Raw genomic sequence first — 18296 nt, forward strand, 5'->3', positions numbered from 1 at the left:
CACACTTTTAGCCACAGCTAAATATGGACCTATGACTATGGTAGAGAACATTTACAAATACATCTTCCTGTTTTTCATTCCTTACTCTTTGAAACCAAAGTTCCTCCACTGGGAGTAAGTAAATATATTGCACCAAATTTTGTCCTTTAGACTTTACTCTGACATGTGATGACTAAATGTTAGCCTGATGTTTGACCTCAGTCACAAACCATATACTGCTTGGTAGTCTAAGAATGTTTAGCCCTTGTCTGACCTCCTAAGTCGTTCCCGGAGTGTGGAAAGAGGGAATGCTGTCATGCCGGAGGTGGTGGGGAGAGGACTGCTGCAGGCTGTGCTTAGGTGCCACCTCTCGGTGAGAACGGGAAGAATTATGGCAGTGAACGTACAACCGGATTTTATTTGTTTCCATCCCCGTCTTTTCTACATTCAGTGAATTTAAAGATCAGCATCACTCACTGAAGTTCAGTGAAAAACTTGCCCTTCTTTAAGTGACTGATGGAGACAGTGGTGCCTGCTGTTTATTTTTGTTCCTTTACACCACAGATTCCCCTTTAAAACTCCTTGAGCTTAGTGGGGTTTAATCAGATCCCATTTTAGGAGTAATATTTTGGGTGATTTATTTACAGTAAGTCCACATTGTTGATCCAATTTAAAAATTGCCTATACAGTATTCTTTAATCTTTAGCTTAGTCCAAAAACTTAAGTAAAGCCTGTTAGGAGGCATCTACCAACCCTGGCTGCATGCAGCTGAGAGGGAAGAGGTTATTTCAAGGACAGGGCTGCTGTGTGTGTGGAGCATACACTGTCTGCCCTAGAGCTTCATAAACTACACACGCCTCTGACGGTGCGTGATGTTAGTGGGAAGGTGTTTTGAAGTGAGTTTTTGTGTCTGTTGATCTGTTGTATGTTGTGAGCAGTTGAGGTGAAGGTGCTGAATGGTTTCACTCTGCTGTATTTTCCTGTGCCACACACAGGACTTACAAAGAAGTAATTAGGTGGATGATTGTCTGGCAGGTACTGTCTCTGCTAACTACATTTCCCATCCATTATGTGCTTTACTGATTCTGTTACCCACTGGAATAGACTTTAAAAGCAGTTTTTTTCAGGATGCATCTCGATCTACTTATTTCCTTACCTTCACTCCTGGTGCTTATCTCTGGCAGTTCGTAAAGCATCTATCTTGAGGGCTACACTTCCGTTCTCTGAAATATTACATGACTGTCTTCAATTCCCACATTTTCTTGTTTGTTAGGTACATTTGTGTGGTGATTTCAGCAACTCTTACCCAAAGCTGGTCTGTGCTCAGAATTTTTTCAGGTCTACCTCTCCATTTCTAAGCAACACTATCACATAGTGTTGCTTCATTTCCTATGGAATATTTTCTTCTCAGGAAACACCACCACAGTCCTGCTTGTTGCTCAATCCTGGAACAACGTGCCCCTTCATTCATCTAGCATTCAAATTCCACTGCTTCATGCAAAACATGCCCTAATAACATTTCTAATAAACATACTTGTTCTTTCCTCACAGCTATGACTCTCCAAGGTCACTCCGCAGCGTGACTGCTGTAACATCTTCCATACTTTCCATGATCTGGAATTTCCTTCTCCCCCATAGTTTGTATAAAGTGGATATGTTAGTCTTATGTTCTTAGCCTGGTGATCTGACCAGATCCTTCCATCTTCTCTGCCACATAATTCAATCCATTAAACACTGCTTTCGACCTCCCCTTACCTGGGTGTCCTTAGCTCACAGTGAACCGCTTGCTGTCTTCAGAGATACTACAGGACCTGCACAAAATCCCATTTGAGAACCTTGCACATAATATAAGGAAAAATGCTCAAAACCTAAGGACAGGAACAAAATGTAACCTTTTTCCAGGATTTCGAACCCTACAGAGAATCCCTGATGACAAATTTAACAAGCAGTTGTTCATGTCAGACAGTATGACAACTACTGGGCAAATGGCTGTTGCTCCAGATGGAATATGTATGACAGCTGGTGGGTCCGGGTGCAGTGCTCTGGAATAAATCAATGGAGCATTGGCATGTTGGCTTATTCACGTCTCTTTTGATGGCATTTCTACCAGTTTCTGGGGTGCTCTGCTCTTGATCCTTAAGAAGCCAATTTTTGCACAATGGTGTATTCGTGTGTTGAAATTTAAATACTAGGGAGAAGATTTTCAGTGTTTATTAATAGATAAGACTTTAGGGACACAGACTGTTGTAATTTCATGAACATATTCACCTTGGGGTTTTAAAACATTACAGGAGATACTAATTTTTCCTGTACTTTGTCTTTTAGATATTCCTGGGATGTTCAGAAGCAGAGAGAGCATTTTACATATAGATAGCTTATCTCTGTCTTCATTTTCCTTATTGGAACACTGTGCCAGGTGCAACAATGGCTGAGCCTATACTGAGTAAATTGTCTGCTTTCTGAGAACTTAGCTAGGATCAATAATAAATGCCACCTAGGGCCCTCAATGGTGGATAGATTTGACTGGAGGTTTAAATATGTAAGGTTCTACAGCCTATTACACTGAATCATCCTATTATCTGATCTATTTTAGTGACTAAAAGGAAAGGATATCTCTCAGTATCCCTGCAAAATAATCTTGAAGTATAAATCCAGAGGTCATGTGAGAAATTCCTCATGTTTCTCACTCAGTGGGTTTGATCTTTTTGTTTCTGAAGAGAATCTTCATATCCTTAAACCTCTTCTCAAGACAACAGCAACATGGAGAATCAGTGTTTTTGAAGAGGATAATCCCTTTCCTTGCTTTGATGTGAACTTTGAAGGAACACAGAAACACCATTTATAAAATGTCTATGGGTTTGTTTTCTCTCAGTATTTACCTTTCTTGTCTCTTTTATGATAAAATCATAAAGGTTCCTATAAATCACTTACAGCCCGTGTTCCCCTTACTTACTACTGTGGTTTTTAAACATATTCCTCACTGGCAGACTTATGCAATCATGGGTGTTAATAATCAGATCTTGTGTTCTTTGGTAAATCAGTACTTATACATCTGTTACTACTAACTGTAGCAGGAATGAGAATCCATCCTACTGAGTATTTGGTAAATGCAGGAAAAACATGGTGAGAAGATTTACATCCTTTCTAAGAGACCCATTCTTCTCATCTTTGGGACCAAACATCACTGTTTTAATGGATATTCCTGAAAATGCTTGGAGGGAGGGGGGCTCTCCCAAAGTGACAGTCATTATTTTTATGTTTATTTTAGAAAAGTGATCAATAATTGATTAAAAGCAATAATCTGTTGAAATTGTAACTGGGGAGATATCCTGCCCAATGTAACAGCTGTTTGAATCTGCAATACTTTTGGTACCTAAGCTGCTTGATAGTTTGTCTTTGTCTTTAAATGGAAATTGCTCTGATGCCTATTGATGAGTTTCATATGAAACACACTCATCTGTTACCAAATATTGATTTTTGCATCACCTTGTAGCCAAGTAGGTTAATTGAGTGGGACTTGGGGAACTGATTTCAGATGCACTCTCTGTCTAGTATTTGCCTTCAATGAGCTGATGGAATTGTTTGACATTTAGCCAAGCTATCTGCTAAAACTGGAGCTCAAGCGATGAGGCTGCATAACCGAGGTAGCGGTTAAGGTCACATTTTGAATCAACTTTGTTTATTCCCTGTTTAGACAAAACAAACAAGCCAAAGGCCAGATCTGGCTTCTGTTAGAGCCAGTGGGTGTTTTGCCATTTTTTAACAGTTGACTATCAGACTCCTGATATTTTAGAGAACACTCAGTGGTGTTGTCCTTGCAGTTTCAGTCAGCACAGAGTACTGAACTGTTGAGCAAAGCTGCCTATCCTTACAGTCGTGTTCTGTATTGCATATGTGGTCCTCAGGTCAAAATAACTGCTTTTGGTTCCAGGTTTTAGTATGGGGTTTCAGTCGGCGCTTAGCAGACAGTATGTGTACCTACCAAACAACAAGTGATGCCTCATTAAAATAAGACAACATATTTCTAACACCTCACCTTCTCAAATGTCAATGGGGAAGAGAGGGAACATTTTGTCAATTGAATCCCAGTGAATATTCCCAGGAATATTCATATTCCTGGTAGTTTTACATTTAGTGATAGAACATTCTGGAATAGACGATAATGTGATAAAGCTGTTTGGTTGGGTTTTTTTGATAACCCCTTTTCTGAAAAGTACACTCTAAAATGCTGATGACAAATTGTAAAGTAATGGATCATTGCTGCAAAATAATAACAGTCTCTCACCATCTGCTGATGTATGTGTATCTGTCAGGAGCAATCAATATTATTGAAGCATTGAAAATAGAAGGAGAGATGGTGATTTCTGTTTCTCCTTTCTGTGGTCTGTGTTTTTCTGTCTCATATCTAAGTGTTCCACTGACATCAGGATGCCTTCCAGCTATCTTTCTTCAAATATTTGTGAAGGAAAAGGTGCATGAGTCAATGAGTAGCCGAGACTTCAGTGAGTTTATCTGTGCTGTCGGTGTGGATTCTTGTCTAATGGTGGAAGGAGTTTGTTTAGCAGATGTGGCAGCAAGCATCATGGTCTGCAATGAGTTAATGAGTGTCATCTCACTGGATGGTTTTCTGCCAGATCAGTTCTGCAATCAGTCTCAGGGAATACCTATGCAAGTACAAACAGAAAGGAAGTGATGGGAATGCACAGCTGAGGATAGCACAGGATTAGAAATGGGACCACAGGTTTTTGGGAGTGAGTGACATGTATGCCAAATTGAAGTCTCAGGCACAAGGTATGGCTTCATAACATGGCATGAGTTGGCAAAAGAGCACATTCGTGTTCTTGTCACCTGTCTTTTCTCCCCTTCTCATCCCAGTCATAAACTTCAGCTACTCACTTTTATTTGCCAACTATTGCTTGCAAGACCACTCTGATCCATTTTAGCTTGCCAGGCATATAGAAGAGAAGGCTGCGTGGAGACCTCATAGCAGTCTTCCAGTATCTGAAGGGGGCCTAATAAGGATGCTGGGGAGGGACTCTTCATCAGGGACTGTAGTGACAGGACAAGGGGTAACGGGTTCAAACTTAAACAGGGGAAGTTTAGACTGGATATAAGGAATAAATTCTTTACTGAGAGGGTGGTGAGGCACTGGAATGGGTTGCCCAGGGAGGTTGTGAATGCTCCATCCTTGGCGGTGTTCAAGTCCAGGTTGGACAGAGCCTTGGGTGACATGGTTTAGTGTGAGGTGTTCCTGCCCATGGCAGGGGGGTTGGAACTGGATGATCTTAAGGTCCTTTCCAACACTAACTATTCTATGATTCTATGATTCTAAGTAAGAAAAGGTGGCATCTTCCACAGTTTAATTAAATTAGCTCTGCAAAAGGCGAACTTGATAGTCAGGGAGTAGATTGCTAACATGGAGAAAGTCAAAGTCTGAAAGAGGGGTGTGCTGCAGAGCCACAGTTCAGATGCTCAGACAATGCTCAATATTTTGCAGTATCCAGGGAATGAAAGTAAACCATTTTCCTACAAATCTGAAGTCACGTATCCATTAATAATCACACAGGATTCTTGTAACACTGCCATTTGTAAGACAAAAGCAAGTGACAAAACTCTTTACTTCCAGCTGAAAGTAAACAGCTCTTCACTGAAAAATGATTCCTAAATGGCCACAGGTACATGTGGCCTGGAGAAATATTCCTTAGCACTTGACTGTTATTAAGTCATCCCACTGACCAGTTAATTTTTGTGGCCTACCTACTGATAAGCAGCATGCAGGTAGGAGCCAAATGTAAACTGAGCTCAGAATATGCTACAAGCTGACCTGAACTAGCCATTTCAGACAGCATTTAAACCATAATTCCAGCCCTGCAGGCCTTTCCCATCTGAGTGAGCTTCGCTCGGTACTTCTGTTAAATCTATAATGTGGAGTGGTTACTGCTCCGTTACAGCTGATCCAAAATTTATTCATAAAAATGTTTTTAATCAAAATCTATTTTAGACTAAATTAGACAATTCTTAGAAGATGTCTCTTTCGTGGTTTCCTTTTTTGAAGGGGAAAAGATACGGGGGGAAAAAGACAGCTGAAAATTGGAAAGAAAAACTGCTTTTGACCAAAACCATATAAAAATTGGTTCACAAATAGAACTTCCTTGTTTCTTGTTTGTGTTTCTGACTTTAAAAATGATGGCTTTACTGAAAGTATCCATGGAAAAGGAACTCATTTTCCAGCTCCTGCTGCCCATAAATCTCTGGTGCTCTGACATGGACCTGGAGGGGACATTGATGGCCATTAAGACTCAAGTACCCTTTTTTCCAACTTCTGATGGACCCTTAGTGACCCTTTTCCTTAGAGACAGGAAAAAGGACCAGCCAAACTATTGCGGCCTCAAAGCTTTGCAGCCCTGATGCAAATGATTATGGAGTGTGCTGGTTCAGCCCCACACAAGTTAAAGAAAACCATGGTCATGACGTGCAAGCGATGTCTGTAAAATCCTTTGGCTGTCAGCTTGCTACAGTTAACTATGGTGGAGTCCACTGTAATTCAGATATGTTTAGCAAGGTTTTACTTGTATATGGCCAGATTTTCATAAGAGCTCAAATCCTGCTTCATTACCTAATGAAATGGATAGGATTTTAAAATGTCTTTAACTCACAACTGTGGTGACACTTTGAACTGACCTGTTCTGAAAATGTATCCCCCCTCGGGAGTGCTTTGACATGGACTAAATACAAGTTATTTGTACTCGATCTCACCATATCCCAGTGGGTCAGTGGAACAGCTATCACTTCAATATACTGCAAGTTCTGTTCTTCTTAAAAAAACAAGAGGGGTATTTATCAGGGTAAGAGTTATTACATTCCTCCAGTTCTGGTATGACAGGAATTTGAGGTGGAGTGGTGCATAGTCCAGAGTCCCCATGGGATTGTAACAAACACGGGTTATGTTGAGAGTGAACTGGCCAAACCAGGCCTTCTGAAGTCCACTGTAGTTTAATAAATCCAAACTCCAGCTTTATCAGTGTTTTTGTAACCAGCATATAGGTCAAAGTGTGAATGCACTGAGCACATGAGACCTACTCCCAGTTCCTATTAAAATCAACAGATCAAATTCATTCTCATTCAGCCGTTGCTCAAACTTTCACACTGAGTCATGCTCCAACTTCATAGGCATTAATCAGAACCTGTCTGGAACTGGCTAGACTCAGTTGTTTCTCTTGTTTTAGGAGACAGTTCCTTAAACTTCTGTACATCTGGGTAACATTACTACACAGATGGCTGAATGCATTTCTGAAAGCTTAGTACATTTTTACTTATCATTATTTGTAACACTTTGAGTAAATTTGACTGAAGTGATAAAGCAGTGACTTCGAAGTAGAATTACTTCCTATCTCTGTACAGATACAGAACTACGTCATCCTATTTGCCGTTTGATTTACAGGTTTAGTTGATTATTCTTAGTATCAGCTATTTGGGAAGATTTTCAGCAACTAATAATTTTAAAGGTAGCATTATTGATTATAGAATCAAAACCACCCCGTATATCCCAGCTCATCTCATAGTGATCCCAGCTATTTGAATAAAGCTACACGTTCTGCCTCTGATTTATTCAGTGAGATCTAAACTAATTCACCATTTCCCTTCCATATGGTACGTGGGTGTAGTAGAGCTGCATATTCCGGGAGCCATCTTCACAAGTAAAGGTATTTTGATGAGTCATCTTGATGTAAACCGCTTGAACTCTGCATTGCTGCTGAGTCATTCCGGCATTTCTCTTTCATTCATTCCTTCTGGAATATAAAGGTCTGGGGAGCAAGGGTGAGTTGGCTTGAGGTATTGGAGCTAAAGGTCAAGGAACTGTGAGAAGTATCTGGGCTTTTGAAGAGAAATTATGAGTTGCACTTGGTTATTACTTGAACTAAATCCACATGCATATTTAGGGCATATTTGGACAATGTACAGTATGGCTGTAATTTGTTCAACTCAAAGTGGAAATTCTGTCTGCTTGTACTGCTCTTAAGACTTACACAAATTAAAGGCTTACTACTGCTTGAGCAAATTATGCTCAAGGGAAGCATATTCCCTAAATATGCAGAAAATCTTTGGAATGTGTCAGATGGACTCCTTTGTTTCTTTCCTCTGTAAATGATACTTTCTCAGTAAAGAAAATCTGTTTTCAGGGGGTCAGATTTAGGTCAGTGTTCTGGAAGTCTAATTTTACTCAGTCAGCAAAACACTACCAAGATTCCTAGTAGCTGGGTTGGGTAGAGAAGTCAGAGAAGGAAAGCAGAGTCTCATTATTCCATAGCATCAGTTGGAATGGTACTTGGACTTGTACCTTTAAATAAACTGTTTCATATTAAAACTACTTAACTGCCTCCAAGTATTCTAGAACCATGGATTAGCAAAACCTGAGATTTTAAGGAAGTCACTTAGTGGAAGAAGAATTGTTCACTAGCAAGGCTCTTCACCTTCATGATTCTTGTCTCTTTTGAAGAACTAGTAAGTTTGTGAAGAATAACTTCTGCTTAAAGGACTGTGGTGGGTCTACCCTAATACCTTGCGTTTATCCAAAACCCAACAACTTCTATTCATTAGTACAATTTCTACCAACTTGTGCAGGACAGACATCAGATTTACAGGTCCATCTTGGAGCTTTTTTAGAGAGTTGACCTCAGATTTGCCACTTTCCATTCCTTGAGGACAGAGCCTATCATAAATTACACATTACATACCATGGTTAGTATGTCTTTTGGGAGCACATAACCTGGCATATGGCTTCTCACTATTTGTTTTATGGATTTGTTCTAATGTTCTGGTACTGACATTCCATTTCATGACAGATCCTCCATTTCATTCCCTTTGAAGAAAGACTCTATATAAGATATGTTGTGAACTCCTTCATGGTGATCAAAGACACAAAGGGTTTGTTAAGCTTTCTACTACAGCCTTGTCTTCTGGTGCACACTGATCACTTGTTGGCCTTACAGATTTCCTGGCACAATTTCTTGCTTCTGATGCCTTTGAAAAAGGATTTCATTCTTAGTGTTTCTGCCTTAGTAAAATGTTTCTCAGGACTAGTTTTGATTTGCTTTACTTCCTTTTTAAATCTTCCTAGCCAAACTTTATGGTTTGGGTTTTTTCCTCCATTTAGAAACAACTTAATTTTTTGGAGGGTGTTTCTCTACTTCTTCTCTGCTCTTATTAATCATCTGGGAATTTTTTGGTCCTCTATAAAGCATGTCTGCTATGTGGTATGCATTTGTTCTGAATAGCCCATATTTCTAATGTCTTTAAGCAGTTTCCACCCCACCTGTAAATATTATACTTTTCTTGCCGCTCATTTTTAGAATTAAATACAGGGGTGGGGTGGGTTTCTTTCTTTTTTTCTTCCTTTTTTATAATCCCAAGAAGTTTAGACCTCATCATCAATAGGATGAAAATAAACATGAAATAGAGAATGGACGTTATCAAATGGAAGTAATTCTGTTTTAATTTTACATGGCTAGATCTGAGAATGGAGTAAAGATGTTTATATGATTAAAGTGAAAGATCAGAATTGCAGTTCTGAGTTCTGCAATTGTCTCCCTCTGTGACCTTGAACAAATCGTGTATGATTTCAGTGCCTTGCTTTTTTATTTTATTTGGAAATTGATGATTGTATGAGAAAGGTTTTAGGAAGTAGTGTTAATAGTTTGAGGCAAATAGATAATATGGTGATGACTTCAGTAAATTGAGATGTCTAAGGGGAGGACATTTGAACTTTGGTATTAAGCAATGTTCATTGAGCAGCTGTGAATTCAGCAGGATACACTGTTTGATAGTGATACAACTCCTACACAGCAGTGACAAATTAGTGTACAGCTGACGCCGCTGGACAGGATCCGGTATCCCAAAGGGCACAGCCTCAGATGCCCTCACCCGAACTCAGTCTTCTCCCTGTCACAGATGCACCCTTCCATTCCCAGGGTGTTTATCACCTCCCGTATAGGATTTCTCCACAGACAGCTCCACATCATGTTCAGTAATTAATTGCAGACGTCTTGAGTCTCATTGGATCCATTCCTGCTGTTCACTGCATGATGAAGATTTAAGCTGCCAGCCTTACAACTCAGCTTGTTCCAGGAAAACAGTGCAAGGTTCCTTCATGCCCTCACCTGGCTCCCTCCGCGCAGTGCGAGCACGGCCCTGGGTGCCTTCCACCCCACTGGCACAGCAGCCAGGGACCTTAGGAAGCTTCTGCCTGTTTTTATATCCAGTCCTCCAGGCACAGGGTACAGTACCTGACCATGTTGTCTGTGATGGCAAGTTGCACTTGTGCTGTCAAGTAACCAATGTGTCATTTTCTACTCTGGTTATTGGCCAGGGAGTGTAAGGAATCTTTATCCTTGTTTGCATTCATAAATAACATACGGATCACTTAAAAACCATTAACCACTTGTAGCAAAGTGCATGAGACTTGAACATTTTCACGACCCTGGAAGATGATGAAGTACTCAAACTCATGGGGTTTTGTTAGTAAAAATATTACTTCTTTGATAGAGCTGTAAGGCACTGCAGAGGAGCCATCTGATGTCCTTGCACTTCTCCCCAGACAAGGTCAATGCTGCTTCATGACATTAATACTACTGTTACAAAACGTTGAGAGATCCTGGGCTGCATTGAAAGGAGCATGGCCAGCAGGTCGAGGAAGGGGGATCTGTGCTCTGGTGAGACCTCCCCCTGCAGTCCTGCGTCCAGCTCTGGCACCCCAAACACAAGCAGGACGTGGAGCTGTTGGAGCGGTTCCAGAGAAGGCCATGTTGATGCTGCGAGGGCTGGAGCAGCTCTGCTCTGGAGCCAGGCTGAGAGAGCTGGGCTGGGGCAGCCTGGAGAAGAGAAGGCTCCTGAAGGGGAGACCTTAGAGCAGCTCCAGTGCCTAAAGGGGCTGCAGGAAACCTGGAGAGGGGCTTTGGACAAGGGCCTGTAGGGACAGGCCAAGGGAAATGGCTTTAACCTGCCAGAGGGGAGACTGAGATGAGCTCTTAGGCAGAAGCTCTTCCCTGTGAGGGTGCTGAGGCGCTGGCACAGGGAGCCCAGAGAAGCTGTGGCTGCCCCATCCCTGGCAGTGTTCAAGGCCAGGTTGGACACAGGGGCTTGGCACAACCTGCTCTAGTGGAAGGTGTCCCTGCCCGTGGCAGGAGGGTAGAACTGGATGAGCTTTAAGGTCCCTTCAACCCAAACCAGTCTGTGATGTTGTGATCACCACATTAACTATAACCGAGTGTCACCACAGCAGAACCATGCAGTGCTGCTGTGCTCCAGGCTGTGCTGTGGTGCCTGAGGTACCGCCGGGCCTGCACAGCGCCCCACTATCCCCTGTACAAGCGCCGTACCCCGCCGCCGGTACCGCCCGGCGCCCAGAACAGTTTTCGCGGGTCACGCGTGCGCCGGAAGCGGCGGACCCGATAGCGGAGCACATCCGGAGCCGTCCGTCTGCGCCGCGCGTCGCCTGCCCATGGCCGCCTCTGTGGTGAGTCTGTCGGGCCGGCCTCGGCCGGGGAGAGCTTCGTCTGGGGCCACGGCCTCGCCTGCGCTGGCGCGCAGGTTCTGTGCCCAGGACCGCGGGCAGCGGTTGCTGCAGTTCGGGGGAGGAGCCTGATACCGCGGGCAGGGCCGCCGGGCGCCGTAGAAGAGGGTGGGGAGGGAAGCGCCTCGGTGCAGCGGTGTGTGCGGCTTTTTGCGGCTGGTCCCGCGAACAGGCCCGGTTCCGTGTACCTTCGGTGTTGTGCGGGGCCCGAGGCCGGACGGTGGTTTGTGTGATGTGTGTTCCAGACACCATCGGCAGTGGCCGTGTAGATTGGCTGAGTTCTTGAGGTTGTCGTCAGAGTCTTCAAGGGGAGAGGTTTTGGTTGAATGGGTTGGTTTTAATTATGGCTTTCTATTAAATATTAGGAAGAAAGATTCCCGAGGGAGGTGGTTATACACTGCAACAGGAGCCCGGAGAAACTGTGAAAGCTCCGTCCTCTGAGATGTTCAGAGCAGGACACTGAGCAGTCAGGTCTGGCTCTGAAGTTGTCTCAGGCTTTGCAGTTGTCTCTGCTTTGAGCAGGATTTGGACCTCCTGAAGCTTCTTCCAACCTAAATTGTTCTCAGAATTTAAGAACGTATTCCAGGCTATGGTGGTAAAGAACTTGTCTGGACTGTCAAAACTGCCAAAGTGTATTTCCCATTTGACATCCACTGCAGGTACCCTAACAGCTCATTGCAGTCTCCTGGCATTTCTTTAATGCTCTTCCTCACACTCTTTCAGTTCTGGCTGTTTGGCAGCCAAATGGCAATGTTTGGCTGCTGGTTAGAAAGTGTATGTATGTGTGCAGGGGTGTGCTGATTGAGAGTAACAACTATCTACTTTAAATAACATTAACAGGCTGAGTTGTAATCACTGTTCCTTTAGTGAGAGGTCTAATACTCTGTATTACGGTGCCAAAGAGTTTCTCTTGGCACTTGCTGGAATACATCATCTTTAAGATGAGTTTGGTTTAGATGTTTGGAATTGGCCTTGTGGCTTCTGAAGTTGCTGGGGAAAATAGGAAGATGAAGAGCAGGCTCGTGCCCTTACAGGAGATCAAAAGAAAAGTATATAGTAACATGAGAGTGTTTGGTTTTGTGGAGTGAGCAGGAATTATTTGATAGGCCTGTAAGTTGCAAATACTGGGAATATAATGCTAAAATAGAATAATGATAAATGATTATATTTTAAACAGAATATCCTAACAGAACCAGCACAGGTTTATAGGTATATGGGCAGGAAATTGAGAATCACAACTTTCCAGGATGTCACAGTTCAGGGTCTGTAAGAAATCAAGGACCAAACAAGCTGAAAAAAATAACTGAATGAGATCACAGTGCAGGGATGTAACAACAAAGGCTGTTACCTGTGGATGAATAAAAGTAGAGAGACGTGAAAAGTGTTAGCTTTTTATCTGTGGATATAGCTCTAGAGTGACTGATACTGGAATACATCCAGTGTGTGTGCATGTTCTCTCTCCATCTCATTTTTCTGTCTATATATCCACATATATAATATATATACACACACATTTTATAGATGTGTGTACAAAGGTGTTTTGAAAAATGAGACTATGGAGTGTGAGGCTGTCACAGTGTGATGGGGGTCTTGCTGAATTTCAGAAATACGTTGAATAAATCTTGTTCTTTAACTTTATTTCAGACCAGCATCACAGCAGCAAATATTTCCCCTGAATACTTGCATGTTCACACCACTTGCAGCCAGCTGTAGCCCATTTTGTAATGTAAATATTTGCAATTTAAATACAATCAATATATCAGTATTCAAAATGAATCCTAAAGCTGTCACCTGGCTAAAAGGTGATACCTCCTGCCAGTAGAAAGGCAGTTGGGGATCTATTTCAGCATTATATGATACAATTTTTCGATGAGGATGGAAAAGACCAACCAAGGTGACTTGCTGGAGAAATCACCTAGGCAACCAGGTTGCAAAAAATTGCCTAAGTAATTTGGTATGATTTCTTCTCTCCAGGATTTCAAAACCTACGTGGATCAAGCTTGCAGAGCTGCAGATGAATTTGTCAACATTTATTATGAGACAATGGATAAAAGAAGAAGGGTATGTAGCTATTGTGACAGTAGTTAGGACCATCTTGTGCATCTTTGCTTGCTTTTTGAACTACCATTACACTTGAAAGCACCCAGAAGTTCTTTACTGTGTATCCTATTGGCTGAGTTGAGACCTCTGCTCCTCTTAAACTGCCCCACAGAGGATTTTATGTTACTGAGCAGCACTGTTGTAAAAAGTGCCCTTTTAGAAAGTGCCTTTGACTTCTTAATGATAATAGTTCAATTTGTGTCCAGCTATGTTTTATGGGTACAGGGTTTGGTCAACACAGACAGATAAAACTTGCTTTATTTGTCTCTGAGGTCAAAATTCAGCTTAATTTTTTCCCAAAGTACTTTTATTAGCAGTTATCACTTCTGTTTCTGGGGGTCTTGAGGAGCCTTTATTTCAGGAAGGCATTTTATCTATCAAAGTAATAGAAGAAGTCAATAATTCACAACATTCCTTATTCAAAGAATGTTGGTTTGTATGTTGTCCATTCTATGTGTTTACACATTTTCCCCAAATATGTATTTTCAGGCTTTAACAAGACTTTATTTGGACAAAGCAACGTTGATTTGGAATGGTAATGCAGTGTCCGGGCAAGAAGAACTGAATAAGTTCTTTGAGATGTTGCCATCTAGTGAGTTCCAGGTTAACGTGTTGGACTGCCAGCCCGTTCACGGTAAGCTTGTATTCCACTTCACTCGTTTATTTGTCAATCTTTTTGTAACTGTTGAAACTGAACTGCAGTTATAATAGTGTTTGATCTTTCTTTTGGAACAAGCTGGGAAAAAATGCTGAGGGTTGAAATGTCAAGTTGTGCATAAATAAAACACAAATTGAGAGGTGCAGCAAATCCACGTTTTTCTCATGTCTGGGAAAATATTTTAAGGACTTTTCTGTGAAGTTCATATTCATATATGATGTGTTTTCGTGTATTGAAAAAGTCTGGCATATCAGGTTGAGTTATACTTGACAATGTCTGAGAGTCAAGACCTCTACTGTAGCCTCTGATGCTGACCTGCAGTATAATGTGGAACAGATTGTTAACCTGTATGTACTTTGATTTCTTTACATCTAGAATAGATGTCGAGTTCTTTAGATTTCTCATTAACTACTGCTATAGGAAGGCTTACATAATTGAGAAGTTAATGAATTATTTCTAATGGATATTTTGGGAATGTAAGTAAGGAAAAAGTTTGTGGTCATGCACGTGTGCTTTGCTGTGAAAAAGATACAATCTCTAATAGCAGGGACAAAAGTGTATGTAGCTTGCTAAATATAAATATATATGTGTGTATCAATAAGTATGTGTTCTAAGAAAAAGCTCAGGTTGTTACAGTGCTCTAAAATGAACATGAGATTAAAATGGAAAAGCCATTAAAAAGCAGTGCTGGCCAACAAATACACCTGTGTCTGTGCAGAAGTGATGCAACAAAACTGTACTTTCCATAAATGTGTAACCAGATGTTAGCTGACAACTAATATAACTACCATGTACATTTCCTGCTTCTTTACCTGGTAGTCTTTGAGTTGTTTTCTTAATACTTTTTCTCCTTGGGAAGAGCAAGCTACGCAAGGGCAGACGACAGTCCTCGTGGTGACAAGCGGGACAGTAAAATTTGACGGTGACAAGCAGCGCTACTTCAACCAGAACTTCTTGCTGACAGCACAGGCCACTCCTACCAACACAGTGTGGAAGATTGCCAGTGACTGCTTCCGCTTTCAGGACTGGGCCAGTTAGTGAGGACTGGCTGAGGAAGTGACCTCTCTCATGGGACAGGTTGAAGTCAGCTGTACGGACAGCCGTTGTCCTGCATGGGGAACACTTGCTCTTCGTCTTGCGCCTGTCATTTATGGAGGGTCTATCATCAGTGTTTGAGGGTTGGTCTCAGTGGCTTTGGGTTTAGTAGTAAACAATCTTAAAATGTTAGAGGTTGCTGGTGGTAGTTGAACCTAATAAAATGCTAAGGGCAGTGAGTTGCATTGGAATCATTCCTAAAATGCCTTACATGCAGCTATGCTGCCACTTCAGGCTTCTCGTATGTAATGCTGAAACTCTACTAATTGAACACAAAATTCTCTTAATGGACAATTCAGACCAAACATACAGTTTTTCAACTTGAAAAGATCTGTTTTTACAGTAGCATCTTCCCTCTTTTGAAGAGGATGCTTGTGTATGTAGATAGAATTCTGAAAGTTACCTACTCTTTGTTGTAAGAGGCTAGGAAGGATTGACAGTGATTTCTGATGTTTGTGAAAGTAACAAATACAGCTCCTGAGTGTGTCGTCTCAAATAATCCATTGGAAAGGTAGCGTTACCTTCTCTGTTATGAAAGAACTAAATAATCTCATCAGGTTTCCTTTTGTATTGAGTTTCCCAGACTGTGGTTGTAGTTATTTTGCATTAATTGATGTGTAGGGCATGCTGAATGATTCGAAGCACCTCTGCCAACAGTTTTTGTCACATGCATGTGAAGGACTTCCAACTGATTCTTTTTCTTTTGAAGTCTTGTAGTTGTAAGAAATAGGTCAGTTGCAGCATTTCTGCTTGCTTTAACTGTTAATTCTGTTGCTATGAAGTTTGGGATATTTTTCCCATATTCATTCTGCAAGTTTTGAATTCCTACTGTCTTTTCAGGACACATTGTAGTAAAGAAGTGGCACTGAAAGTGTGTACTACTGTGAAGCCTTCAATTTTTCTCTTCAGTACTGTTATAGAGAACAGGTGCTTTGATTATTTTCAACCTAAAAGAACAGCTCTAAACACAAATACCGTCTTCCTCTCGTGCAGATTTTTACTGTGGTTTCATATTAAGTATTGCCTTAAATTATTAATTCTGGAAATTTTTGTCTGTCTTGCTTGAAATTTGTGGTTTAAAGCATTCAGCTGCTTTAAAACAGTTTTCAAGACTGCAAGTTAAGATTGTCCATGTTAACTTGGGAACTCAAGAGTAAATCTGAGTTTCAGCAGATTTGTTTCAAACTGGTATGTTTCTATTTTAAGCTGAGTAAAAAAAATAGCTATATACCTGGGAGTGCACTTGCTTGTAACTGACAACACATGGGGGGAACTTGTAACTCTGATCTTAATATACATCACAGAGACAACAGCAGCCTGAATGCAAAAGCAGTTATGACTGTGGCTCACTTGTTTTATGACTTAAATCGGGAAAACTGTGAAAATGAGCATTATCCAACTTGTGTAAAACATCATAAAATGTGCAGTTTGCAATATAGTCTCACAAATAATGGGATGTTTAGGTGAAATGAGTGGTTTTATTTGCTTTGAAGGCACTCTAGTGCCTTACAGAATTAGTTACCTGTCTTTATTCAGGAGCTGTTTGTGTTCTGAATTATTGTGTAACTATTTTTTAGCCTGAAGAATAGGAATTCCTGCAAAACAATGCAAGAAGTCCAGAATTTGTGAAAACTGTAAATACTGTAAATAGTTATTGCTGTATGTAGTAACAGAAGGATTGGTCTGTTTAATTACTGTTTGTTCTTAACAGAGCATGCCAGGCTCCTAGATTTGTGTTTCTTCTACAAGTTTGAAAAGAAAACCCTACATTTGCCTGTTACTGACAGAGTGTTGTTGAGCGGTGATGCTGCCGTGCTGTGCTCTTCTGGTTTGCTAACTTGCTCTTGCTTGTATAAGTCGTGTTACAGATGTCTTTGCATACAGAGAACAGGTTTTGACTATTGAAATGTCCTGATGTTTTTTGAAGGCAGTCAGCAGAACACACACTTATACCTGTACCTGATAAGCTTGTCCTGGGAATAAATACTTATTTGATGTTTTTATTCAGGCTTTTATTTGTATAGTAGTTTCTAAGCTTTTTGTATGGAGATTTTGAATATATGTGGCAATGTTTCAGCCCAATGTTATTGTCAGTTATTTTCATGTTATTCACAGGCAAGCCGCTTTAAAATCTGACTTCTGCAATGAATATTAAGAAAGAGGGGAGAGTGAGATGAGATCTTAAGAAGCTCTTCCCTGTGAGGGTGCTGAGGCACTGGCACAGGGTGCCCAGAGAAGCTGTGGCTGCCTCATCCCTGGCAGTGTTCAAGGCCAGGTTGGATGGGGCTTTGGGCAACCTTCTGTAGTGGAAGGTGTCCCTGCCTGTGGCAGGGAGTTGGAACTGGATGAGCTTTAAGGTCCTTCCAACCCAAACGAGTCTGGGATTCTATTTAAAGACAAAAAAGCCACTGCTACCTGTGACATCATTTAGGAAGCTGACTAATTGGCCTTAGCTGCACAAACCCAGTTTAAACTTTTACTTAGTAAGATGCGTAGCTGGAATTGGATTTGGTATGCATACAAGGGGTTTGGGAGATAAATTTATTAGAACATAATTGCTTCAGCCTAGGGAGAAGTGCCAGTTAAGTACTGCCTAGTGCCATCGCCTCCAGTGAGGATCACTTAGGGTGATTCTGTGCTACCATGATTAGCTGTTGCTCTTGTGTCTGAAAATGCTGGTGTATAAATATTTTTATGGAGTGTAGTGATAATGTAGCTGTCGGGTTAAATCAGTGATTTTACAACCAAGTAATTAATGGCACAAACAAAAGATCTCTTCCGTCTTAGCTGGAGAAGTTAGGGATGCTGCAGCTCTGCACTGCTTTTTATAACTTCTGTGCTCAGAATAGCAGAAAAGAAGATAAAAATGCTTTTTATTCCATTCAGTACCAAACC

The 18296-nt window shown here is 41.3% G+C and overlaps 1 protein-coding gene across 6 annotated transcripts in view; it reads left to right on the top strand.

The window, feature by feature from the left end:
• The window catches only part of NXT2 (nuclear transport factor 2 like export factor 2), a gene marked incomplete at its 5' end in the record, with an annotated part of 65707 nt that extends 47820 nt beyond the window's left edge, over positions 1 to 17887 (top strand). For 3 of the 6 annotated variants that reach the window (XM_080624902.1, XM_080624901.1, XM_080624903.1), the window contains 3 exons: positions 13523 to 13609; positions 14138 to 14282; positions 15166 to 17887. In XM_080624902.1, coding sequence (XP_080481028.1) covers positions 13592 to 13609; positions 14138 to 14282; positions 15166 to 15344 — 342 coding nt within the window. In that variant the 3' untranslated portion in view covers positions 15345 to 17887. Of the gene's footprint in view, positions 1 to 11441; positions 11492 to 11937; positions 12020 to 13504; positions 13610 to 14137; positions 14283 to 15165 lie in introns of those variants that run through there. The other 3 variants (XM_080624900.1, XM_080624904.1, XM_080624899.1) reach the window with 3 other exon arrangements.
• Positions 17888 to 18296: the final 409 nt, after the last annotated feature.

Source organism: Psittacula echo (genome assembly GCF_963264785.1).
Source record: "Psittacula echo genome assembly, chromosome: 8".
In the NCBI taxonomy this organism is placed as follows: domain Eukaryota; kingdom Metazoa; phylum Chordata; class Aves; order Psittaciformes; family Psittacidae; genus Psittacula; species Psittacula echo.